The sequence below is a fragment of the Cygnus olor genome, chromosome 12, assembly GCF_009769625.2.
Source record: "Cygnus olor isolate bCygOlo1 chromosome 12, bCygOlo1.pri.v2, whole genome shotgun sequence".
Taxonomy (NCBI): domain Eukaryota; kingdom Metazoa; phylum Chordata; class Aves; order Anseriformes; family Anatidae; genus Cygnus; species Cygnus olor.
Genome location: NC_049180.1, coordinates 1491782 through 1517936, shown reverse-complemented (window position 1 = coordinate 1517936; position 26155 = coordinate 1491782). Strand labels below are relative to the sequence as shown.

At 60.4% G+C, this 26155-nt stretch overlaps 1 protein-coding gene across 1 annotated transcript in view; it reads right to left on the bottom strand.

The window, feature by feature from the left end:
* Positions 1–26155, bottom strand: part of ANKRD11 (ankyrin repeat domain 11) — a 117126-nt gene that overhangs the window by 22957 nt on the left and 68014 nt on the right. The window contains 2 exon segments of the mRNA XM_040571406.1: positions 3348–3486; positions 10868–11012. Coding sequence (XP_040427340.1) covers positions 3348–3486; positions 10868–10954 — 226 coding nt within the window. The 5' untranslated portion in view covers positions 10955–11012.

The following is a 26155-nucleotide window of genomic DNA, read 5'->3' as shown; positions in this document are numbered from 1 at the left end:
GGCCTCTGCACCCAGGGGGAACCAGCACAGCACAGCAGGCCCAACCTCGCTCAGGTCTTTCCAGCTCCCCGGAGAGCTCCGGGAAGCCAAAATTAACTCAAAGTGCCCTGGAGATTTTTATTAAGCCCTACCTCTCCCCGGTGATGACTAAAAGCCCAGAAACCACAGCTCCACCCTACAGGAAGCCGAGGGACCCGAGCGACAGCCCGAAATCAAGCTAAAGAGGCCGTCCCCACTACGGCTGACATAGAATCATTAAGGTTGGAAGAGACCTTCGAGATCACCTGGTCCAACCATCACCCTACTCCAGACTCTCGCACCCTGTGCACTACACAGCTGTGGGTTTTTTTTTTGGTGCATGTTTATTTTAATGGCTAACCTCCTTTCGGCGCGGCGCGTAACTGAAGAGCTGCACGAAGCCTCACAGGCTGCTGGAAGTGCTGGGGAGAAGCTGGCTTTACTCGTCTGGCTGCTGCCAGGCAGCACGTAGGCTCTCGGCAGTGTCTGGATGTGGGGAGATGCTGCACGAGGGGAGAGGAGGAAGGCAGGAGAAGTCTCAGGCAGAGATGCGGCTCCCACAGAGCTGGATCCGGAACAAGCAGTCTGGAGGCTTACAGATTCATGTAAATTTTTTTCCCTCGCGAGGACAGCGGCTGCACGGTGCTGGGGCAGATGAGCCGCCGCAGCAAACCCGGGCAAGGCTTCACGTTACTGCTTAAACATTTAAAGAGGGGAAAAAATCCTACTACAGGCAAAAGAGCCCTCTCCCAGTTCCCACATCCTTGGAGCTGAATTTCACGTGGCTGTGGAACAGCCCAGCAAAACCTTCCTCAGGCAAACACGAAAGCCCGCGTGCAGCGGCCCAGGAAGTCCGGCTGCATTGCACAAAACATCGAAGGTCAGCCCCAGAACTGGCACGGCGAGCGCTGATGTTGCAATCCCACTTCTCACACCAGCTGAAATCGAAGTTTAGGAAGGGAAGAAAAAAGCAGCCCTTGCTCGGGGCAGCCGGACGCGGCCCCCTTGCTGCAGCCCCTTGCTCGAGACCAAAGCTTTGTCCTTCGTCCTCCAGCTGTGTGCCAGCACGACGTGGCCGGTGGGTGTTGTGGGACACTGACTGCACCTGCACAGGCTCAGGGGCACCTCTCCAGCCCCGTGTGAAGTGCGCAACCCTTGTGCAGCCTCAAACAGGTCTCTCCCCTGAGGGAAAGCCGTCCTCGAGCCCGGCCGAGGAGGAGAAGGACCCCACGGTCACAGCAGGGTGGTGCCAGAGGGGAGCACGGTGCCAGGGAGCTTCTCCCACCTCAAGCATCTGGTTCCTGGAGGAAAAGACCTCGGAGAAGAGAAACCAGCTCCTGCTCAGCATCGGCCTGGCTCTCCGTGCCGTTCATCTGCAGCTCCCCGCCGCTATCTCCTCCCCAGGGGCTGAGTCACTTCCTCTCCCTGGTCTCGACCAAATCGGTTGCTGATGACTCGCCCACACCTTTCCAGCCTTTGTTGAGCCCCGTTTGTCTTTCAATGCACCTTTGAGACCAGCGAGCTCCCCTGCTCACAGCTCCGCCAAGCCCCGGAGGGGAAGGGGAAGACGCATCTGACACGACCCTCTCCTGGTAGCAGCACCGGGCTGTCCCTGCCCGCCTGCTCCTTTTCAATTCTTTTCCTTCCTGATGCCACCGGCAGCACCATTTCTAACATTTCCACAGCCAGAAGGAGACCCGAGCCCTCTGAACAGCAGGCAACTGCTGCTGGTCCCCCAGGAAGCGGGCTGGCAGAGCCCGGCCGTGACGTCCCAGCTACCACAAGGGCCAGGAAGCCCTTCATTAAGTGAGTTTGGGTTTAAAATCTCAACCGAGTCCTGCACGTGGTTCAGAAACGCCCTCGACAGGAAGCAGCAGCAGCTACGGCTGTGGCTCATCAGCGCGGCCGTGCCCCGGCACCCAGAGGTGATGCTCCTGCACGCGCCCAGGGAGCACAGCGCACTGTGCGCCGGAGCCATCCCCCAGCCAAAGCCCTCCCCGTGCCCCTGCGCCTCCCTGGGGAGCGAGCTGGGGTCCCCCAGCCCAGGCTCCCTCTGGTCCCGGAGGGCCGGGGGCTGCCCTTCGTCCCGCAGCTGCACGCTGAGGTGTATTCGCCCCGTGATGCTCTCGCCCCTCTGCACACCAAGAACGCCGACGTGACGCTCCACGCCGACAAACGGCAAGCAGCGTGAGCTGCCATTCGGCTCCGTGAATTCATGTTTTGAAACTCTCTCAGGACACGGAGTTCAGCAACTGAAAAAAGAATTACCACTCGGCACAAAGAGACCCACAGAAACGCGTGGCCAGCCCCGAGGATGCACCACCACCACCGCGTGTCCTCGCTGCCCAGCGCGGGAGCTGCGCGGCCACGACAGCGCTCGTCACCTTCCCAAATTTGCCCTCCCAGCTTCCAAAGCGGAGGAAAACCGGCGGCTCCGTTGCAGCTGAAGAGTAACAATAAATACAAGAGGCCTGAGTCAGAGCAAAGCTCTTCCCATTGCTTGCACTCCTCCGGCCTCCCGGCACGGCACCGGCACCTCCTGGGAACCGGGTGCTCGCCGGGGCTGCAGCCGCAGAGGTGACCGTGGCAGTGCCAGGCAGGGGGCACGCGGGGCGCGCTGGTGTCCTCACGGTGCAGGGGGTCGCTGCACCCCCCTGGCCAGCCCCTGACTGCCAGCAGCCCCAGGCAGCCACGTCTCAGCAGCCACACCTGGGGCGCATCGCTCTGACCGCCGGCTTTGCCCTTGTGCGTGCACGCGCCGACTGGAAAGGGTTTCTCAGCTTCAGGTAACGAAGTCCTGCAAGTCTGAAGTCCCCAAACAACAAAGCGTGGCTGCAGAGGTGGCAAATGCGTTTACAGACAGACACACGTACAGCGAGTTTGCTCAAGGCGGGCGCGTGCGACCTTAGCTTTTACTGCTTGTTTTTTGCTTTTAGAGGGAACTCGGCTTTGTTCACTGATTTCCAAGCTCGCACTGCAAGGCCCAGCGCTGCTTCTCGGCCAGCCGGAGCCGCAGCTCGTCAGCTGGGTTAGTGAGAACCAGCAGGGAGCTGACCGCCAGCCCAGGATGGGGAGCCTCCCCCCCCCCAGAGCCATCCCCGGTCCCGTTACGTGTGTTACTGAGAACACAAGGGCCCAGATCCGCTCAGCTCCCGACGTGCCCGTGCGTCTCAGGAGCTCTCCTCTTGCTCACCGCCTTTTCCTCCGATTACAAAACCACAGGAGATGTGGAGCAGCGCTCCAGTACGGACGGGTGAACGTCGGGCGCCGCGTGCGTCCCACCAGCCCCATGGCTCCCGTCTCCACGGTGGGGTTTGCGGTTCCTGTACCTGTATCTGAGTCCTTTTGATCTCCATTTGTTCCGACAGTGAAAGGCAACTTCCGCTTCGTGGCCCTCTCTTTCACCTCTTTGCCGCCATCGCTCCGGTCCAACTTGGGAGTCTTGGTTAGAGAAACTTTATCTTTATCCTGGGAAGAGAAAGGAGACAGCAGGTTAGCAAGCACCTTCCCCAGACCGTGGAGGGACCGATTGCCACCCCAACCTCCTGACATGTTTTTCCTCCCCTTCTCGCAGGGCTGGGTTTGCGCATGCAGCAGAAACGAGCCCCCCTGCAGCCACGGGGGAAAGAAACGGCTTTTGTCCTCTGGACAGGAGAGCGAGGAAGGGGCACCGAGGGCTGGCACAGCAGCCAGCACTGCCAGCCCCATCCTCTACCCGCTCGTCGAGACCGAAGAATGGCTCATAGTGGCTGAGGCACCGCTCTGAGCATCCCAGCAGGTCCCTGCGCACTCAGGGAGGGCCGCAGCAGCGAGCGCTTGCTTGGTTTGCTGGAGAGGCCAGCTCATTTCACCCAGCTAAAACCCCAGTGCCACACTGCAGAAGAGCGAGGCCAGCCTGGGCTGATGTGCAGCGCGAAACCCTCAGCAACTGGCACGGAGACAGAGGCCTCGAGGGCAGGAGGGGCTGGGTCTGGGGGACCAGGGGCTGTGCGAACCGAACGGCCCCAGGAACCGGTGAAGGGCTCCCCGGGCCCAGAGGCGAGTGGGGACGTCCGTGCCCAGGGCTCAGCCGGGAGAGCCGGGGGCTGCGATGTTTCTAGCACAGGAATACGGCGTTGCTATTTGAGCCTATGTGATAAGGGGTTATTCTGGAGGATATTCTGGCAGCCGGCGGCCTGCCAACATTCCCGTTATAGGGCCAGCCCCGCAGCCCCGCGCACCCAACAGGCCGGCGCTCCAGGGTGCCCACCGGGCGCGGGGTCGGCCGTGCCGTGGCGAAAGGATTGCTGCAAACGCTGCAGGAAAACCTGCTTCTGAAGGGAGGGCAGCACAGGTTGAAGGATTTAGCTGCTTAATTCTAAGCTTCTTCCTACTGGGATTTTAAGAGGAAAAGCAACTGTGAGCACAAATCCACCACGAGCGTGCACCAAGGCGCAGGAAGCGACGCAGGCGCCGGGTGAGCAGTGAGAAAGCTGGTGCAGAACTGAAACTTCTGGAGCTCCATGTGCTGAAAATGCGCACAGACAAAGTCACGCAGTTGTAGCTTGTGTATTTCAGAAACTATTAGCTCAGGCACGTGCTCCAAGTTTCCCTGTGCAGCTGCTCTAAAAGCGAGGCCAAAACGAGCGGCTTCTGTGATTTCAAACAAAGCCTCGACCCTAGGCTCTAGGTACAGTTAGATGAAATAAAGAACCTTAATGTTTCAGATCATGCAAGACCATCGCTGGAGCCTCAGACAAGCGCAGCCGACAGAAATTCCTGCGTTTAGAGACGCCGGCCAGGCCGCCTGCAGCCAACTCCTGGCAGGTGGCTCCTGCATCGGCCTTCGCGAGACCACGGCATCACCACACACATCGCTCCTTCCTCCTCCTCGGCTGCACTCGCAACGCTCGACCTTCTCATCCACGTTCCAGTGCAACACTAAGGCCTGAAAAAATGGGGCTGGGAATCCCTTTTTTGGTAAAGCAAGCTAAAGGGACCTATCTGAGAGCTCAGCAGCCTGATCCCTGCCGGCGGAGCGGCTGCCGGGGCTGGAGCCGGGCACGCTCCACCGCAGGCACCGCCGCCGCCCGTCCTCCTCCTCTTCCTCACGCAGCCGCCCCAGGTTGCATCTAAACACCACGTGTTCCAGTGCTGTTGTCTTATTTTTTCTGACGTGGACAAAAATAGGTTGCACCACGAAGGTGCAAGTTACGCACTGCTGCTCTCACCAGTTCCGAGCAGCTCAGGCAGGGCAATGAGGCCAGGGACCGGCAGCAATTCACAGCCAGAACCCAGACAGAACAGGGGAGAGGTCGGCCTCTCGGCAGCCCCTCACCAAATTCCTCATCATTTATCTGAAGCCCACAACCAGCCCTCCCACCGACCACCTTCCAGGACCACCTTGATGCAAGCAGGCCAATTTGCCCTTTTCCTCCCCAGTTCAACACAAGCTCTGACAGCAACGCTACACTGCACATCCGTGCGCCCTGCCCCGGCTCAGCACTCAGGCAGCAGAGGTGCTGAGCTGCTTTCTCTGGGTAGGAACAACGGCAAGGGCACGGCCCCAGCGTGCAACTCAGAAACTGCCACTGCACTTCCAGACTTCCCCAGTCCGGCACTTTTACCCCTGCCAGTCAGGGCTGGGACAAGAGTGCAGCACCGGAGCTGCCCACGCAGCAGCAGCAGCAGCAGCAGCAGCAGCCGTGCGGCGCGGGCTCAGAGCACTGCTGCAGCCCCGCACTCCCAGCACCTCTTCCACTGCTGGAGGCCCGTTTGGGAGTCTCGTGCCCAACACCGATGGCTCCGGTCGGCCAGGTCCACGTGGTGGCAGCTCGCAGCGAGGCAGGTAGTTCTGGAGGACTCCAAAGGTACCGGTCACATCTGACGCTTCTCAGATGGCGCTTACCACATCGGCAGCTGTGCTCGCTGTCTGTAGCTCCTGTTCCTCGCCTGGACCTTTCAGGCTGCCTTTCCCACCCGGTATTTAAGTACAAACGAACCTTTTGCATGCTTTTGCAGCAGGAGGCCAGGATGCAGTCCAGCCCCTGGCACCCCATGGCGGGATTTCCTTGACTCCAAACGCTTCTCCCAGACATCAGCTCCACGGTGAGAACTCCAGCAAGAGGTCAGTTGTGCTCCGCACAAAAAACGCGGCTCTTTGTTTGTAACCTTCAAAGAGAGCGCAGCTGGAGCGCACTCGCCGCGTCCTCCGCTGCTTGTGAGGCTCGCGGCCTCCCAGCCCACCCTGGGAGGCTGCAAGGGGGCTGCAAGGGGGCTGCAAGGGGGCTGCAAGGACCAAACGGAGCCATAGGAGCAGAAACGCAAAAAGGAGCGCGCTGGGCTGCAAGGCCCAGCAGAAGCAAGCTGAAATCTGCCAACTGTTATTTGCGACAACTTGTTTAAAGCCCACCTGCGCTAAAACTCCCTCAATCCTTTGGGCTTCGCTCGCTGCTGGGGTGCGAAAGCCTGAGCCAGCAGGCGGGGGGGCTGCAGGGACTAGAAGCCAGGTCAGGCGTTCGCTGTATGACTGCCGAGTGGGAGCTCTGCACGCTCAGGAGTGAGAAAAAGCACGGCAGAGGTAAAAATGCAACTTATTCTACAAAGTTATTGCAACCCTGTTAAAAACGCCCTGTTAGAGGAGAGACAAAGAAGAAGGGAATCGGGCAAAAAAACCCGTTCCCAGACGAGGAGAGCCCAGCGTGAAAATGGAACTGGCTGCGTGAGTCCCGACGCCGGGCAAGCTCGGGCAGCGCTCCATCTGCATTCGCCCTAACGCTCAGAGCTGCTGAGCCAGCCAGGCTAGCAGAATTAACCACCAGGAACGAAGTCCCAGCCCCGCTTTGAAGATTAATCTGTTCAGCAGCGCGATGGTAACCTTTTATTCTAGTCGGAGCAAGGAAGATCCAAATTTTGCTCCCCGAGAAAGCAGTGGCCTGTTGAGGCGGCCTGCAGATGTTGCAGTGAAGCCACCGCAGAGAAATTAAGGCAGCTTGGAGAGGAACGTTCCTGAAGATAATGTCTGCTTTCGTTTTCTTATTTTAAGCTTTACTTCTGTAATTATTTCCGATCTTGTAATGAAGAACGTAGTTCTTTTCTTGAGTAAAAGCCGTTTTCACTTTTAGGTCATCTTGTGTCTCGGCTAAGCTCTGATTCATCCGAAAGGTGCAAGAATCGGGTTTCACGGAAGGAACAAATCCAAATGAATCGATGCTGCAGAGAAATGAGTAGGAGCACCCACGTGCAACGCAGGCGCGGGGCGCTCGGCGGTCAGGCGCCTCTTGCTGATGGCCGGGGAGGGAGCTGGGGGCACGGGGGCACGGCCGAGAGCTCCGCAACAAAGACAGGTTCCCTTTTGTCGGTGCTAAGAAAAGACACCTTGCAAAGGGGACACAGCAGACCATGACTTCAGGAGAAATCCCCAACCGCCACGTTACGTTATTAGTAAGATTTACTATATGAATACACGAATTTACTACGTGAAGCCTCCTCGAGTTAGGCTCGCTATAGTAAAAGGGTGCACCATGAATTGCTATCGGGTGCCATGCGTTGGAGCTGAGGGCAAGGTGCTCAGCAGCACCGTGCTGGCTCCTCTTCACGCAGACATCTCTGATCAGCAAGAGAGACACTGACAGCAATCTGCTCGGGTCATTTATGGCATATATGAACAAATGCCCCTTTCTGTCCTCATGCACAACTCACTCTAGGCCAGCTGACTATCCAAACTCAGGTTTTCAGGGCAGAAATAACCACGTAGCTCTTTTAGACGCAAAATTCTGTAAGAGAGCCACGCACAACCCTGTGCAAGCCAATGTGGACGTCCAGCAGAGAAGTGGGGTGAGTACAGTCTGCTTTCCAGGCAGGGCCGTGTACCTGCAGCCTCCTCTTCCTCTGTCCATACAGCAGAGCGGTGCTGTCGGTGCCCACAGACCTGCAGGACCGCTGCCTCTGCTGCCAGGCGCTGCGCCGTGCTCTCGCGGCACCACCAGCAGAACCTGACTCACATCCCAGCCGCTTATGCAAAGCCTTGCGTGGAAATCCCCGGCGCCCTTTGTTCTCCAAAATGAGTCGAAAGTGTTTCAGGTTGCACCACTCGTAAAAAGCGAGCAGCGACCAGGACAAGCGGCAGCGGCGACGCGGGAAGCCCAGGAGGACCACACGTGCTGCCGGAGATGCCCAGCACACGCAGCCGTGCAGCAAGCACGTGATGCTGGGAGCTTCCTTGCGGTCACGCAGCAGCACACCGTCGTTTCCCAGCCAGCTCCGCCGGGGAGCAGAGGAGGGTTCGTGCCCTGCGGTGCAAGTGGGGACGGGCAGAAGAGGCACCAAGAGGGCACGCGGGATGTGGTGGAGCCACCGCGTCCCTGGGGGCCTTTCCAAAACCAGGGGACAGCGTGTGAAGTTTCAGACAGTCTGAACACGTCACGATCGAGGCTGCAACAAAACATTCACAGTACGGAGACGACCGGGTTTGAATTCCTTCGGGGAGGCTGGCGGGAGCAGAGTACCCTCCAGCGACCGAGGGCTGCTCAGCCTCGCTCACATCTGGCTCAAAGCACCCGCGTGCCCCGCGCTCTGTGTGGCGCGAGGAGCCCCAGCAGGCAGGCAGGACTGCCTTCCCTCTGCTGGAAGCAGGACAAGGGAGGAGGAAAAAGAGCGAGCCCCAAACCCGGGCCCAGCACCGTCCTGCTCTGTGTGCAGTCTGACACCGCAGCGGACGCGCACCTCAGACCGTGCACGTCAAGCATTTCCCCCCCCCCGAACAGAAATCCCCTGCCGCAGCCCACAGCGAGCCGTGTGGGACCCGGGAACGGCAGGAAATGGTTTCAGCGAGGGCTCTCGTCCTCGCTGGGGCTCTGCGGAGCCACGGCAGACGCGGAATTACTCATATAAGGCGCGCATACTTCTCAGCAGCCCTTCGGGCCGCGCCGGAGCCGGCGGCCGAGGGCCGGGCAGGGCTGAGCACAGCAGCAGCCCTTATAAGGCCCCGCCGGGCTGCGGCGGCCACCAACAGGCCCAGCCCCACGCCACAGCCCCCGGGGCCCCCCCGGGCCCTGACAGCCAGGAGGGGCTCGCCCTCACCCCCTGCTCCGTGGCAGAGAGGCACGGCGAGTGTGCAAACTCCATTCCATGCCCGTGCTAAGGCGGTGGTGAAGGAGAGCCTGGAGGCAGCGGTGGAGCCCCGGCACCGCGCTCCAGGCCCCCCCCGCCCCCAGTGCCAAGTCGCCAGCTCGGCCTTTGCGAGTGTTGACAAACGCAAGATAAATGGAGAGCAGCGGCCTCCGGGACAGGCAGGTACAGCGGCGGCTGGACGCGGGAGGCCCGAGGGCCGCGTGCTCTCGCCCTGAGTCACCGCGGCCCAGCGCCAGCGGGACGCGGGGCGGTTCGCTGCGGGGCGAGTCGCTGCGCCGCGTCCTCCGGCACGGCACCTCGGGGCCTGGAGGACAAACCCTGCGAGCTCCTCCTCTGCTGAGACCAGAACCGAGGAGCAGGAGGGCTGTTCCCCACCCGTGCTGACGCCTTTCGACGGGAAGCATGAAATCGGTTGTGTCCGAGTCATTTAGCCGGAGGGACCTCTCCAGCCCCCTGCCCGTAAATAACCCGCGGCCTTCAAGCTGCGGGGAGCGGGCGCAGGAGGATGGGCGCTGACTCACACCACGACCGATCCGTTCCCTCCCGACGCACCTGCGCCCACAGCAAGCTCCTTACGTGGCACCACAAAACCCCGGATCTGCGTTCCCTGGGCTCCAGCCCCATTCGCCCAGGTAAATGCTGGTGTCTCCCGGCGTGGGAGCAGCGAACCCCTCGGCGTGGATCCCAGAACAGATCTGCACGCACGCACGGCAGCAGAAAGGGGAACAGGGCCGATGCCACGAGCGTGCTCGAAAACTGCATTTCTGCCTGGGATTTCCCCGCCGGTTGTTTGTCATCTCCCTCCTCCTGTCAATAACACGACCTCGCGCCCCGCGCAGAGAGAAGCGGCACTGCCACCGCAACCCGTCGGACCCCGGGGGAAGTGGCAGAGCACGAGACACAGCACCCCTGCCGTGACAAAGCTCAGCGCCACGACCGGGGCTGCCAAACGCTCCCCGGGGAGTGCCGAGGAGCAGGAGCAAGGGGGTGAAAGGGAGGCGGGTGGTGTTTGTTTCCATAGCAGAATACAAAAGGGGTGGGTTTAAATTCGTGTTTTAAGGTAACATCCGAGCGCAGCTTTCTGCAGAAGTGTTTACTGGGAGCTACCCATACACTGGGAAGGGCCTGAAAAAGCTGCGAGGGGAGGCACAGCGCAGGTCTGGAACAAAATGAGCATCGGGGTGTGGGAAACAAGGGGAGAAGCCTGGGTTTATTTACCCTTAAACTCCGGCCTCCTCTCAGGCCCGGTCAGAACCCGAACACCCCACATAAACCCCCCCAGCAGTAATTCTGCAGAGCAGCTCCCGGCCAGGCCACGCTCAGCACCCAGCGCTGGGTGCAGCAGGACCAGCCCCGTCCGACCCAGACGCTGTGCAGCCAGCCAGAGGAGAATCTGCTCCCTCGCATGGCACACACATACAAGATCGCTGCATTGTTTGGTCCTTCCATGGCTTAGCAGGAAGCCTTACAAACACCCAGTCCTTCTGGAAGAGTCTTCCCAACACCCCCATGGCTCCTCCGAGGCAGGGCTATGCGGCTGTAGCACTTCCCAGGAAGTATTACGGCCGCCAGGAAAATAAAGTGGACCTCATCTGCCAGCAGAGTGCCCAAACAGACTGGGTTCAGGTGGTAGCAGCCCGAGGCAAGCTGCCGCCATCTGAAACACTGTCACGGCTTGAAGCCATCAGGCACAAGGGGCAGCATCCCCAAAGGAAGGCAAGTAAACAAGCCACGCTACCTTTTTCCCCGTTTGTTTCTCCACCATGTCGTTGCTGAGAGAGAAATCTTCTGGCTGTGGTGTTTTAGAACACCCACCCTTGGGCATCGTTCTGCCTTCCTTACTTGATCTTCATTTATGCTGCCATCGCCTCATCATCAACCGTCTGTTTAGAGAGAGGAAAAGACAAGTCAGACATCACAAAAGGATCGTTCCACTGGGGAGAAAGGCAAGACGCTTCCCGGGGGATAAACCCGCACCGAGCTCTTCCAGGGCAGCCCCGGGACGGCAGAGCACCTACACGCGGGTAAAACCGCTGCCGGGCGGCAGCAGGCTGGGACCTGTCGCTGCAAACCCAACTCGTTTCACGTGCAAGGGAAGCCTGGAAAGGACTGCGCCCAGACAGAGCAACCTCCTCCTGCTCCTCTGCTGCAGCATCGCCCCGAGCGCACGGCCGTGGGACGGGACAGGCCCCGGCCGTGTCAGCCTCGCTCCCGGCCACCCGCAGCACCGCCCGCACCTCTCCGGATTCCAAAACCTGCTCCCCAAACACGATTCCGTGCTTTCTTCTCGTAACCGGGTTCAAAAACGCCCCGAGGCAGAGCGCTCCCGAGGCGCTGGCCGCGGGCTCCTCACCCTCGCACCGGCGCGGCCGCGGCGCCTTGGCCTAGGTAAGGCAGTTCGGGGAATAACAAAGCGCTCCCGGCTCCTGCCATGTGTTGCCTGGTTACAGGGCTGAAAAGACAACTGACATCTGAAATACAGCGGAGCATGAGCTGGAACAGGGATCAGAAAGGCGGGCTGCAGCCAAGGCCAGCGAGGCCTTTTTAGGTGAACAAAAATATCTCCTCTCCTGAGAGCAGAGGCTAAAAAGCATCTGTGCAGCAGCGGAGCTCAGCGCAGCGACCCACGGCAACTCCTGCGGCACAGGTCTCGCTGCGCCTGCACCGAAGCAGCGCCAATGGCGACCGCTTGCAAACTCTTCCCCAGCTAATCGCCACCTGACAAGGCTACGCGTTGCACCCATTAACTTCTGAGAACGGCGGCTGGCTTTCTGCACGGCTACAATTGCAGGAAATTGTCCAGGAACAAAGTCACGCAGGGCTGCATCACAAGACTGGGAATCCTGGGGGCGGGGAGAGAGAAGGAAAAAAGAAGGAAGGCAGGGGGAAGGCAGGAGCCGCGCCGAGCCAGAGCCTCCCGCCCGGGCTGGGCACCACGGCCCGGACCCCACAGGTCCCAAGGAGCCGGGGCAGCCCCAGCCACGGGGACCGGGTGCCCCACGGGGACAGCAGGCAGGGGGGCCGGGCGTTGGGGGTCCCCCGAGGAGTGTTTTCCTCAGTGCTGCCTTTTAGAAGCGCCCTGGAAATCCTGCCGTCATTCAAGCGGCTCATTTACGCTTCACAGACTTCAGAGCCCTTTGGGTTGGTTTGTGGGTTGGTTTTTTTTGGTGTTTTTTTTTTTTTTTTTTTAAAGGGATTTCAGAAGCGATTCCCAGCCCCCTCCCAGCCCCACAGCATGGCACAGACAGCGCGAGGAGTCCCGGGGCTGGGCGCCCTCCTCCTCCTGCAGCGGCTCCGTGCACCGAGGCCTCTCCACATCCCCCTGCTCCGGGCGGCGCTGAGCCTCAGCAGCCCCAGCCCTTGGCTCTCACGCGAGCAGGAGGCGAGGCAAAATCTGCCTCCCCGCATTTCTGCTCCTCATCACGTCAAGCCCTCATGGCAGCGGCGAGCCCCAGCGAAGCCATCGCTCCACGGCTTCTCCCAGCCCTTTCCTGGCAGAGCAGCTGCTCCCGGTCGTTACCTGGCTTGTCCAGGCTGGGGACTGTCCCCTCGGTCCCACCCCTGGCCCTCATTGCAGCGCAGGCAGAGGCAGAGCGAGCGCGTGCCGGTGCGAGCAGCGGGGTCGAGGCCACCGGCGCAGTCGCCCACCCCGAGGGATTTGCTCCAGTAGCCACCGAAAGTCCGCGCAGTGGAAATTCCCATGCCTTGCGCCTGGCGCTGGAGATCTAAGTGCACTCGGTAAAGGAGCCTAAAAGGAAACAGCTCCGCTTTCTGCCCTTCACGAGCTCGCTCTGCTCCCAGCGGCCGACGCCGAAAACCAGCCCCACGCTGCGGTCCCCGTTCCCAGCGCCTCGCCTCGTGGCCCGCACGCTGCCGGCGCCTTCTCGAACCCTCTGCCCGCTCTCGCTGTCGGCGCGGCCGCCTGCAGCCAGGGCAGCCACCTCTTCACGTGGAGCTCCGGCAAACCTGCTCAGCTGAGAAAAGGCCAGACGGATGCCAGATTAATTCTGCGCCCCTTCTGTTCGGCGAGCTGACTCATTACGCTTGGAAAGCTGGCTGCCTCTCCGTGTAAACAGAGCACTGGCCTGGTTCACAGCTTGCAGGGAGCGTTGCATTTGCACAACAATTACCAACGCAGCCTCCCTGCTTGCAGGAGGTGCGGGGAGGTGAGCGCTGCGCTGCCGGCCGGGGGCTGCCCGGCCCCGGACCCCCCCAGGCGGAGCTGGGCCAGCCCCAGCACCCCCCTGCCTCCCGCACGCCGCCAGCCTCGCTCGCCTGCCTCCCCGCAGCCCATCGCCACCGCTTCTATTTTGTAAACAATTAACTAAGCTCCTTGAACGAGATGATTACATGTCTGCCGCACAATAAGAAGTGGGAGACCAAGTGAGCTCAACGGAATATAATCCCTCGCACTCCTCCGGGAAAACAAAGGAGCTCTCTGCCTCTGGCCGGCGGCCAGGGCGCTGCCGCGCTCCACCTTCGGCGGGGTGCGAGCCCCGCGCGCTGCACGCGGTGACGCCAGCCCCTCCGACCTGCTCGCAGCCCTTCCTGCGTGCCCTGCGAGTCGCTTTCGATACCGGGTCCCCCGCGCCTCCCCTGGGATCGCCGGGAGGAGAGGGGCAGCCCGTGCTCACCCAGCGCGCCCTGCCCCGGCCAGCAGCCCCAGGTACAGCCCCGAAGTCTGAGCCCCGAAGTGTCTCACGGCACGCACGCACAGACGCACGCTCCTCTCCCCTTCTCGGGGCAAGGAAGCCTTGGAAATGTTGTTTGGTTCGCCCGGGGCACGCCAAGCCCAAAGCCACACACTGAGACCAAACGCGTCTGTGGAGGACCTCAGAAGCGCTGGTCCCAAAAGGGAAAGGAAGGAGGGGTGGGGGAGCCGTCCGCCCCTCCGCGTTGCACAACGGGGAGCAGCGCTCGGCCGCGCCCCGGCTGCTGGAAGCGGCGGGGGGCCGCTGGGAAGAGGCGATGGGAGCAGCCCACACGCCCCCGAGCTCCGCAGGAGGGGAGAACCCCGGCGAGCAGAGCGGGCAGACCCACGCGGGTCAAGGTCTTCATGGCCAAAGACACTGTGACGAGCAACGCCCGTATCGGCGACACGCAAGAGAAAATGCAAACCGTGCCGAAGCTCCTGGTGCCGTGAGCCGTGCACGAGGTCGCGGGACGGATTCCTGCCCTGTGCCCCCTGCCAGTCCCGCTCCTGGCCCGGCCCCGCGCGGCACAGCCGGGCTCTGGCCGCTTCCAGCCGAAGCCACGACGAAGTAGCTCCCGCCCAGGATCCGTGCGTCGGAGCTCGCCCATACCCTGCCAGCTTGGAGTAAGAAAGATTGTGCCGACTTCTTCAAGTGCCAGACAATAAGAAAAAAGCTGGCTGGAGGCTCTTACCCACTACAGAAAAACTCCAACACAAGGATGGGAATTAGAGGCGCAGACGTTATTTGCGCAAACCCAACACATTTGTTTGGTCTGTAAAGGCTGGAATAGGAACAAGCCCTGTCGAAACACGAAATTTCTAAAACTCAGGCTCCTTTTGAGGACTCCGTCCCAGAAAAAAACACGTGTCCTCAAATCTTTAAAAATCGCCTCAAAATAACAATTCAAATAGATCACGTCCAGATTTTGACACCTCCACCTGCTGGGAAGCGTGGGGACAGGACCTGAAGTTGCGGACTTTCACGGTGCTTCTCCATCGCCCTTCTGATTTGGGCGCTAACGGAAGCCCCGGCCCGGCCGCCGGCCGGCTGAGTGCCCAAAAGCCACCATCATCATCCCTCGGGCTGAGCACTGCTCACGCTGCTCCGTGGATGCGCTCCCAGCATTGCCCGACTGCCCTGTGCCGGTCCTTCCCCTGCCCCTCGGCCCCAGGGTTCGCGCCTCGGGCCGAGCGCCTCCAGCTGCTTCGCGCGGCGGCGGGACGCGCGCCTTCCGGGAGGAGGAACAATCGCGCTTTGTGCTCCGCTTCGATGCAGGAAGAGTAAAGTCCGCGCTCGTCTGCCATCGACAGCGAGCACGGGAGCAGCGGGAGGCCTGCGAGCCAGGCAGTGCAAACACAGGTGCGTTTCATTTAGCAGCCTCACAACGGGCGATCGCAAGGATTAGCTATTAATAAGGTACCGCAGCGCGGTGTGCTGCTCCTATAGCCACTGCCAAAACGAGGAAAGCACCGAGACCTCGGCATCGCCCCCGGCCTGACGGCAGCTGGCTGGAAGCAAGTTCACCGGCAGTCACATGGGGGTTACCCCGGTCCCAAAGCCCCTGCGCCCTCAGCTTCAACCCAGCTCCCTCCTTCTTGTCCCTGGGACACCCGGTGATTTTTTGCACTGGCCTTTGGACGGGGATGCTGCTCCTTATTGCGGGTCCTTACACAGGAAACATCTTTTCTCCCCTCTTAGTCCCTTCTCTCACTCCTAGTGCCCGGTCCCCACCATAAATAACCTCCTTCCTTCTGCCTTTCTCAGACATGCATTGCGCCAGCCCCACCGCGGCGGTGGGGTCACCCCTCCCGATGCGCCTGCACCTGCTCGCATCTGGCGGTCCCTGCAAGAACTTCTTGCAGCAAGAAGAACTAAAGCAGCTATCAGCACTTTGATCACTCGCGGGATAAATGCATCTTCCTGGTGTTTCTTAAGCCCCTGAATAAAGCAAAGCAGCCGCGAAGCTCAGTGTGCCGAGCGGTGCGGGTTTGTGGACGTGCACTCATGTCCCCAGGGACCACAGCCAAGAGGATGCTCAGAGCCTGGCCGGGCACCGCGGGAGCTGAACTCCTTGGTGGTTTTCTGGCCACAACTTGCTACCCGAAGCGATCCCCGCTAGCTGCTTCAGCTCAAGGCACAGCCCCACATGTCCTCTGCACGAGCCCCAACACTGGGCACTGGGCTAAAATCAAGGTGACGGCTCTGAGTTTCTCTGTTACATTGAGTGCTGCTACTTAACGAGATTACGTTTGGAAATTTCTGCCCTGCTTCCCTGTGATTCAGAATATTCCAGACGGGCCCGTTCTCAGGATACACGGCGCTGAAATAAAAGCGAGCCCTGGCCCGAAACCACAAGCGACTGCTCTGTCCGTGCGGTTTCTCCGGGAGCAGCTTTTCCCACAAACCCTTCCCTCAATTATCTCCGTGCAGCTGCCTCTTGCTATTGCTACATTGCTGGATGCCGCCGATTATCTGGTTTCTGGCCAAGGTTACAAAACTGTAGTTTCAGTCGGTTCTCCGAGCTGCGGTCTCGGAGCAGGATCGGCAGCGATGGGAAACCTTCGGAGGAGGCGCGTTGCAGGATGGTGGGAGCAGATTTGGCCCCATCACCCCGTGCCACACGGTGCAGGAGCTGCTCAAGAGCCAGCCACCGTCCTGGTGTGATCGCAGGGAGGCTCAGGACCGGTAAATCCTGCCAGAGGGGAAGGTCGCTGCGCTGTGCCCATCCCTGCTCCGCTACGCTCAGAACACGTCGGGCTTCGACCCAGGGCAAGCTGCAGCCCAAACCCATCTCCCCCACCGAAAGTCCAAAGGACTTGCGCAAAACAGCACGGTGCAACGACAGCGATCAGCAGAGCTAACTTTAAGCAGGCTGCACAGGAAGTGTTTTTTGCGTGCCTAGGAGGAAAAAAATGCAGCCCCAGCCAGGCAGCTCACCCTGAGGAGCGAGAGGAGCGAGGAGCACCGCGCCTGCAGCCGGGCTCAGCGCGAGGCGAGCCTCCACGTCCCCGCTGCTCCCACCTCTCCCGGAGGTCCCGCCGGCAGGGACACACGTGGATTCTCCGTTGGCTGATTTATTTGGATAAAACGTAACGAACACCACAGATCTGGGTGCTCCCTGGGATAAAGGCTTGCCTGTAACTGGCCGGGCTGAGGCCAGAGATGCGTTTCGCAACGGCAAGATGTTATTTTGCTCTGACACCCGGGGGGGCCGTGAGTTCCCACGGCCTCCAGCGGGCCCCACGCGTGGCTCTCCAGCCTCGCCGCCCCGTCCCCGAGCTGCGGGACAGGAACACACACTTACCGCCCGTGCACACGCAGGTTTTTGTGCAAGAGCCAGCTGCCGGGTCCAGCAGCTCACGCACAGGGCCAGGACCTCCCGCCCTGCCTGACGATGTGCCCACGGACCCTTCCAAATCCCCTCGGAGGAGGACACAACCGCCTCGTCCGTGCGCTTCGACGTCCTCCACAGCAGTGCTGGGGCGAGCCCAGCTGCGGCTCGTCTGCAGACGGGAGGCTCGGGAGGGTTCTGCAGCTTGCCTGGAGCCAGCTGTGCGAGGTTTGGGTCATTTTATTTAAATAAGTTACTCTGACACGCTGCTAGCACTTCTCTCTGTATATACACACGCACACGTGCATGGACACGCACGCAGGGAGCACAGACACGCACCGCAGTAAAACCCCAAAGCAGTCTTGCTCCGGTGCTGTCCAACCTCGTTACATGCCTCAGCGTATGAAAGTCCAACACAAAGGCCAGCTTTTACTACACAGAACCCCAACCAACTCACACGTGTCCCTAAACCTGAGAGGAGACAACAACCGACCGCGTTAATTACGTGGGAAATAAGGAAAGCAAAGACACGCTGCAGAAGGTGCCGCAGCCCTCGCAGCAGGGCCAGCTCTGGGACCGCCCTCGAGCCTCGCAGGCAGCCGTGACCCGGTGCCCAAGCCGCAGGGACCCAAACAAATGCTTGTCCATGTACAAACTCATTTCAGGCCACCACGTCGCTACAGCGTAAGTAACATCTCCCAGCCGCGAGCGCGAACGAGCACAGCAGTCTCAGCAGAACACCTCTCTTCCTCCTCCTCCTTGCCCAACTCCTCTTGGTTGCAAAACCAGGCAGAGGACATCCGAGGCACCTAAACCGGGCTCCTGCTTGAAGGCGTTTTTCCCTCTCCTGCACCGGTCCCGGGGCCGTACGGAGACCTCCCACCTCCAGCACTCGCAGGCGGCTCTGCCCACCACAAGGTACGGCAGCCAAACCCTCCGCCGCCAAGAACTAGTTTAGGACAATGCATCAAAGCTGCAGACCCATTGTACTGCGGCAGGAACACCCAACTCATGTGATGCTTCCCCTCGAGAGACGGGAAAGATTGGTTCATAGCTCACATTGAAGTCTGTAAGCATGAAACCAATCTGGGGGAGAAGAGCCCGGGGCATGTGAAGGTTGGGCTGGCCCGGGGAGAGCCCTGCTGCAGACACACCACGCAGCGCTGAGCACAGTGACCAGCAGCGGGGGAGGCTGGTGCTGGGTTCAGAGCCCCGGGCTGCTGCGGGACATCTGTAGCACACATATGGGGTCCACAGAACCGCACGCACTGCCGCTCCCCGAGCCGGCTGCCTGCGCTCTCCGAGGACGGGCACGGAGGATTTCCCACATCATCCCGGCACGGCTGCCGCCGACAGACCGCGGCGGTGGTGCGCGACACGGTGTGCTGCAGGAAAGGGGCTCGTGGTGGATTCTGTTGGGGCCCTGCCCGACGCCACCGCCGGGGTCCCCCGGAGACGTGCCGGGACGAAGGGGACGCCCGCTGCCTGGTGGAGGCAGGGAAAGGTTCGGGCACGGCGCGGTTCTGCTGCTGGTGTGCCAAGAGTGGAACCGGGATTAATTCTTCACAGATCTGCGGCCGTGCTCTTTCCTCCCTCCGCCTCCATCTCTCACATCGCAGCGCTTTTGAAGGTGATCTGCTCTATGTAAAGGCACGGGAACGCACTTACCAAAACGAGTATGTTCTTGTAAAGGGGAAATTCAATTTTCTCTACAAAGCCATTGTCGAACATGTCATCAGAGCGGGAGCGATGGGAGCCGTACAGCGGGGCCTGCTTTTACAGATCGCTTCTGTAGGGACACGGCCCCGCTCCTCACAACTCCGAGCTCTGCTGACTTTCGCCTTAATAAGCTGCCCGCACACACAGCCTCTCCCCCACGCACCGAGTAGGACAATGTGTTATAGAGCTACCATTTTGTAACAGCATATACAATGTGTGCATATATATATATATATTCATAATGCTTTTCAACACCCGTTGAAAAATCAAGCAGGGTTGAAAACACCGGTGAACCATTAACACAGAGGTCGAAACAGCCTGAGCAGCACTGTGGTATGTGTATGCTCAGCCCCGGGTCTGCACTGGGCAGGCACCGGGACCACAGCAGGCACGGAGACGTCCTCAGGTCCTCCCTTACCACCTCCAAGCACCGCAGCGCCCATGTGCAGAAGGCTCCAGACACAGGCAAAACCCACTGCTGCCTCCATCACCCCAGGACCAAGCCTCCGGGCCAGCAGGGACGTGGCTGGTGCCGCCGCCAAGCCAAGCTTGGTCCCAGCGGTGCCGAGCGGCCACGGAGCTGGCGTAGGCTGTGAGCACAGAACCGTGCCTTCAGCCAGGCCCATGCCTGCAAACCCCTCGTGCCTCCCGGCAAGCACAACGCGAAGGGGTGGAAAACACCAGGAGCTGCACTTCCCAACCCCAACCACATGCGGCCCGCCCGGGAGCACCCGGCCGGGAGCACGGCCCCACGGCCACCCGGGTGCTCCTGGACGGACCCCAGCCCCGGAGCTGGAGGACAGGGGTCACTCCCTAAAGGGAAGGGTGCGACGTGACATCTTAATTCACCAGCGGGGTCCTTGGCGGTAACACAAGCTGCACAATCTGCAGGAGCGTTGCTGGAATTCCAGGGCTTTGCCTGGCCGGGCACGTGCCCAGCTGATGGGCATGAGCCGAGCTGAGTGCCCTGCACGGGGAGGCTCTGCAGGAGCCTTCCTCCCGGCTGCATGAGCCCCAGCACCAGCTCAGCATCGCGGCGACCCGGCCGAAGCCAGCTGTACGGGCTCGCTCAGTGCACGAATTAATTTCATTACCTGCTCTTGCACACGGTGAGGAGGGAGAACAAACAACCTGCCTGAAAGTACATCCCAGTAATGATTAACCCGCAAGTTAACCCCCAGGGGTGGGAGGCCAGCACAGCCGGAGCGCCTCGCACCTGCCCATTCACCGGCACCTCGTACGTTCAGAACAGAAGGCCCACTCCTGAGCTGCGTTTTGTTCCCTTTCTATCCCAAAGATTCGTTTGCTTGCCTGAGCCCACGCCTTCTCCAGACATCTGCAAGGTAAAACTGGCCACTGAGATAGCTCACGAGCCAAGGGCTTCCCTCCCGTTGCCCTTGCTTTGCCTCCTCTCCCCACCAACCACCACCTTCACAAGGCTTTGCTTTCTCCTGCTCCACACCTAAACCCCTGAGCGAAACCCCGGGCTCCCAGATGGCCACGGGGGGCCCCAGGAGCGGGCTTACTGGGAACTACTGGGAACACGCACGAGGTGCCCTTGGTGGTGGGTGAAGCCCAGGTGTGCGCTGGGCGTTCAGGCTGCTATTTTGCTCCGGATTAAAGCCATCCCTCAGCCCAGCAGCCGTGCCGGTAATCCGCCCCCACACGCCGGACAAGCAGCAGCAGAGATTTAGCGACACCAGGGCACAAAATCACTTAATCCGTGCTGCAGGTCTGGGTTAGCAGCCCCTTCCCCGCACCGACACACACAACTAACACGTAGCGAATCCGCGCTTACGGAGCTGGAGGTTTTGCTTGGGGAATTCAGGGCATTACCCCGATTTTTAGAAATCCCACTGGCCCCTACGGCCTCCCCGGGCTGGGGGGACATGGCTTCGTCAAGGAGAGCAGCGGGGGCCGCCTGGAGGACAGCAGACCTCAGGGCATTAAGAGAAAGCCACGGAGAGGCCCTGCCAGGACGCGGGGCTGTGCAGGGCTGTTTGCAGGCTGCTCCCCCATGACCCGCGCTGATCACACCGCATTTTCGCTAAGCCCAAGGATTTAAGTGAAGTCACCTGTTCCTCTGGCATTAGCTCTCCAGGCTGTGTTCTGTTTTCTCCTTGCTCCCTCTCCCCTCGGCCTCCCCAGAACAAAAGATTCCCCACGGCTGCTCTGCACCACTCCACCCCTTCGGACCCTGGAGCAGCCCCTGTGGTTTGAAGAACAGCTTTAAGCAGCAGGTTTAATCCAGCTTGCTTTTCTTTTTCTTTTTCCTTTCTTTTGAAATCACCACTACAGTTTCCCATAGTCTTAGTCAACATGGAATCAAAGATCACCCAAAACAACGCTTCCACTCTTCACAGAGCTCAGTGCCAAGAGCCCTACATCATGCAGAAGACAATTTTCTCCTAATTTATAAAGCCCCCCCCTTTCGAGCTGTGACGAGCCATGACATTTTGTCCCCGACCACACACGCAGGGAGCACGCGCAGCACGGACACGCGCCCTGAGCCGTGCCGGGGCGCATCCCTGCAGCCCGCAGCGGCACCACCGGTGTCTGCGGCACGAACCCACCTGAAATCGAGCCCAGGAGCAGAGGAGACGTCGAGCCCGCCCTGCCCTGCCGCCGGCACGGGTACAGCTGGGACGGATACGGCCAGGACGGGTACAACCAGGACAGGTACAGATGGGAGAGGCAGAGCCAGGACAGGTACAGCCGGGATGAGTACAGCCGGGACGGGTACATCCAGGACAGGTACATCCAGGACGGGCTCTACGTGGCACGGGGCAGGCTCCAGCCCCAGGAGCAGGATGCAGATGCTGCCCCAGCTCCATGCCGTGCCTGTTCTCGGCACGGCTGCTCTCTGCCGGGGTGCTTCGCCCTGCCGTATTTTCCCTCTCCCATTCTTACTCTTTTGCATCTTCATTCAGCACGTGATTGGGGTTTTAAGCTGAGCTTTGTCCTCGTTTTAGGGCGAGTTAAACACGCTGCTGCTGCCATCAGCCCAAGGGCGTGAGTCACAACCAAGGCTGCACATGAAGCCGCTTCTCCAGAATTCAAGGGAAAGCGCTCCCACTGTCAGATCCCTCCTCTCTGCCCCGCGCACAGCTCTGCCCGCGGGTGCTGGGGCAGGTGCACGCAGCCCAGCTCCATTTGCTTCCAATCCGAACCGGCTACGCAGCGGCGTTACACAACAGCAAGAAAAGCACTGCCGTGACGTGCAAGTGAAGGACAGCAAGGAAATCTTTAAGGGCAACTGCCCCACAGCATGCTCTGAGTTTCTTCTCCCCAAGTGTTTAGTGGCAGGCCCAACATAGCCCCTTTATGGAGACCACCGCCTGGCGCTGTTTTATGAAAATGGGCATTATTTATTCCTTTGAGCAACCCTAAAACTCTTCGTCACTGAAATTTTCTGGCTCTGAGTTTCATAGGTTCTCCATTTTTTTCTCTGCTAAATTCTCCAGCACAGTAAGAGGCGAGGAGACGTGGAAGGCTGTCACGCTCCCTATTACTCACCGCTGAGAGCTACCCGCTACATCTACTTCCATTAAGAAGCCTTAAAAACTTGTAAAACATCTTAACACCGAGTTAAGGTTGCTGCCAGCAGTGCGTGAGCCGTTCCACCCGAGCAGAGGCCGCGGGCAGCGCCCTGGCACCCAGCGGGGTCAGAGGGGAGGGCAGGGCGCGCGCCCTCTCCCTTCGCCTCCCCTGAGCCGCAGGGCTCCAGCCGTGGTCCGCCAGAGCTGATCCTCGGCACCTATGGCAATGCTGCACATTTTCAGGTGCTTTCAGTTTTCTTCTTAACAATCTTCTGCTTTCCGCTGACACAGGTTTATTCTGTTTTTCGCGAACCGCCGCTCCAGCAGTGGCTCCGTCCCCTTTCCATCGGCCGTTCCAATGCAACCACCCACTACCACGCAGACCAAGGAACTTATCCACGTTTAAAACGTTTTTGCAGTATTTTCCCCCGTTCTGCTCCCAGCCAGGTCCTGCAGCAGCCCAGCCGGGCCGTGCACCCAGCGAGCAGCAGCGCGGGGACACGGCCGGTGCCGCAGAACCTGGCTCCTGCCCCCAGGGCCGAGCAGGGAGCCACATCCCGAAGTAACGCTGGGTTGGTAGGTGCTTGGTCACCAAAATCGCTGCTGCTGGTGGTGACCATGGCTTGGCTTGGTTCGTAGCTCCCTGATGGGACGAGGAGATGCCAGAGGGTGGCCACGTGCCGGCACTGCCATCAGCAGGGCAGCTCGGGGCACGGCCCCACCGGGTGAGGACATGCTCTGAAGCCCGGCTGCGCTCTCAGGCTTATCGTGTGGGCGTCACCGAGATATTCTGGTAGCTGGCATTATCGCACGGACAGCAACGCAGGCCGCGGCGTGGCTCGTGTGTCATCTCGGCGGCGTGGCCAACGGGTGCAGGTCCATCCGAGAGCGGCAGCGCGGTGCGAGCCGAGGGCACGGCAAGGTCTCAGCCCCGCGCTGCCCGGCCCGTTTGCCGCTTGGCAGAGGTCAAACAGAGCCCCACAGAAAACAGCCCCAGTGGCAGCGCTCCTCGAGGCCAGGCACCAGCCACAAGCGGCCGAGCTGCCACCCGCTCACTCACAAACCCGCCCCGCGCCACGCTGCCCGCGCCGTGGCGCCTGCAAACACCCCACGGGCAGCTACCGCACGCCGAATCGCTGCACCGCGGCGCCCCCCCCCAGCGCCGAAGGGCATGGGCCCAATTCATTTCGGCCTCTATAAACCCTTTTGCCTTACAGACTCGTGACTGAGATTGAGACAGATTAAAAACGGCTTTTGCCACGCGAATCGGAGGGTGCCGGGAGGTGCCGCTCGCTGCCAGGCCTCGGCACTGCGCTGCGAGCGATGGAGCCTGCCGGTCCCCTCTCCTCCTGCGGCGCTGGCACCGCGGGGTCGCCCCCCAGCCTCCCCCAGGCCCGGAGGCTCACTAATACGGCCGGCTGCCCGCTCCCAGATTATCCAGGCTGCAGATTATCCGCAGCACAGCTGCGAGCCCGCCCCGGCCAGCAGGGCCATCAGCCGGCACACGGCACTGCGCGAACGTGCCCGAGCTGCGCCCAGAGCCAGCTCCCACCCAGGAGCAGGACCCGGCTGCCACCCACGCCGTGCCTGAAGCAAAGCGTGCCGCAAGATGGGTTATCTGCGTGGTATTTGGTCATCTGAGTGAGGGCAAATGTGGGCGCCCCGGCCCTCTGCTAGGTTAAGGAGAGCGAAGGACCTGGCCTGGTGTCCTCCTCCCCTCCTCAGACCACGCCACTGACGAACAAGGTCCCTGGGCCTGGCCAGAGCCGTGCAGGACACGCTGCCCCATCAGTGATTTGTCCCTGATCCTGCGAGGACGTACCCGAGCCTCTGCTCCCCGCTTTGGGATGGATTCATTTACTCCGGCGTTAGCTCAAAAGGTGCTATCGAAGAACAAATGCAGAACCAAGCACTGCTTTCACGGGATACTTCCCAGCGCATCAGAGCTTTGTTCCATGCTCCCGACAAAGACACTTTGCAAAAGGCTGCTGTAAATTCTGGGACGTCACGCTTACCTCGTGCACAGCCTCGACTTACTGCTCCTCTGGCTCAAACTTGTGCAAATTCCTCTACCATACAACACCATCCTGCCACGGAGATGCAAAAGAGCAGCCAAAGCGCCCTCTGAAACATTCCCTGCCTGCTGAGCAGCGCTGGTTTGTCACGGCCACGATACAGGAACCTCAGGCAGGTCCCTGGGGAAGCTTCGGGCAGCGGGAGCACCCGAACGATGCGCAGTGCACACATGGGATGCTGGAGGACCAGGATCTTGCTCCTCGTTGCACTGACATGGGACCATGCCCTGTCCCCCCATCGCCACCACCCGCTGCGCATCCTCCCCCAGGCCGCCCCTGCGCACTCGGCGGGGTGCAGGGCAGGTCAGCTCATGCCTCAGCCCGCTGGATTTGCGCAGCTCAGCCCAAAGAACCGCTCATTTCCGTACGTTTTCCACTATCCAGCTGCGTCGCCAGAAGCGCATTTAGGAGCCGTTCTGAAGCCCGGGCGAGGACGAGGCAGCGCGGTCCTCCCCAGCAGACACAACATCTGCCAGGGGCTCGCTAAGACGGTGGTGACAGTCAGCAGCAAGGGGCAGCACGCGTGGGCTGCAAGAAAATCCAAAGGGTCGCAGACAGCCTGGTGCAGGGCGGCGCTTATCTGCGGCCCTCAGGACGGCGAGTGATGCCTCGCAGGGCACGGTGACACCGCGGCACCGGGCTCGTCGGGCTCAGCCTCCCAGTGCTCCTGCTCTGCTCAGGGGTGCACACAGAAGGAGGGGACCAGGGCCCTCATTTCTGGTGGCTGCCCCTTCAAAAAGGACGGGCAGAAAGAGCTGTGGACATCACATGGTGTGGGTCTCCGTACACCAGTTTTGCTGGCACCCCACTCCAGCTCAGACAACAAGTGGGGATTTTTTCCTGCTTTCTAAACATGACTTGAGCAGCGCGTTCGATTTAGCACGGCGATGTGCAGGACGGGCTGTAACAGCTCAGCACTTTGCGGGCCGTGCAGACACCCAGCAAAACGCATTGATTAGGCCGGGGCTTTGCATGCTAATTTCCATTATAACCGGTCCACCCCCTTTGTATCAGGCCCCTGAATGGGCGCATTGTCTCAGGGCTGAGCGTTCCTCATACCAAGCCCCGGCAAATGGGAGCCCTGGTGCTACGTAATAACAAAAACAAAATCCCAGCAGAAGTCCATTAGCATCCAAAGGGCCGGTAGCTTGAATGCATCAGAAGAATTCTTTGGAAAGTAAGAGTGAAACGAATGTAATAAAACGCTGCTATTACGTGCTGCTCATTGTCCAGAGGAAACCGTCAGAAGCAAAGACCTTGACTCCCGAAACACGCCCAGTGCAGCGCATGCTGCAGAGCCCACGAACGAGGCTATTAAGAATTTTAAGCCCTGGAGCTGCCCCAAGTATGGATTACTCGATTTCGTCCTGAGCACTTGATCACACGGGACTATATTTAGATTCCCAGACTAAAAGCTCAAATCTGCAGGCGGATGTGCGTGGCTACAGCCCCCGAACGCGAGTCCCATCTGCAGCCACCCGGCGGAAGGGAGGCCGGGAGCCGCAGCAGCCATTTATTAAGAGCAGGCAGAAGAGAGCCCAGCGCTCCTCAGAGAAGCTGGGCAGAAGGCAGGACAGAAGACTTTTCTAGAAGGGGCAAACCAAGAGCAACGTTTCCCTCTTTGTGCAGATGTCAGGGATGTGCCTGGCACCGTGGAGCTGTGTCACA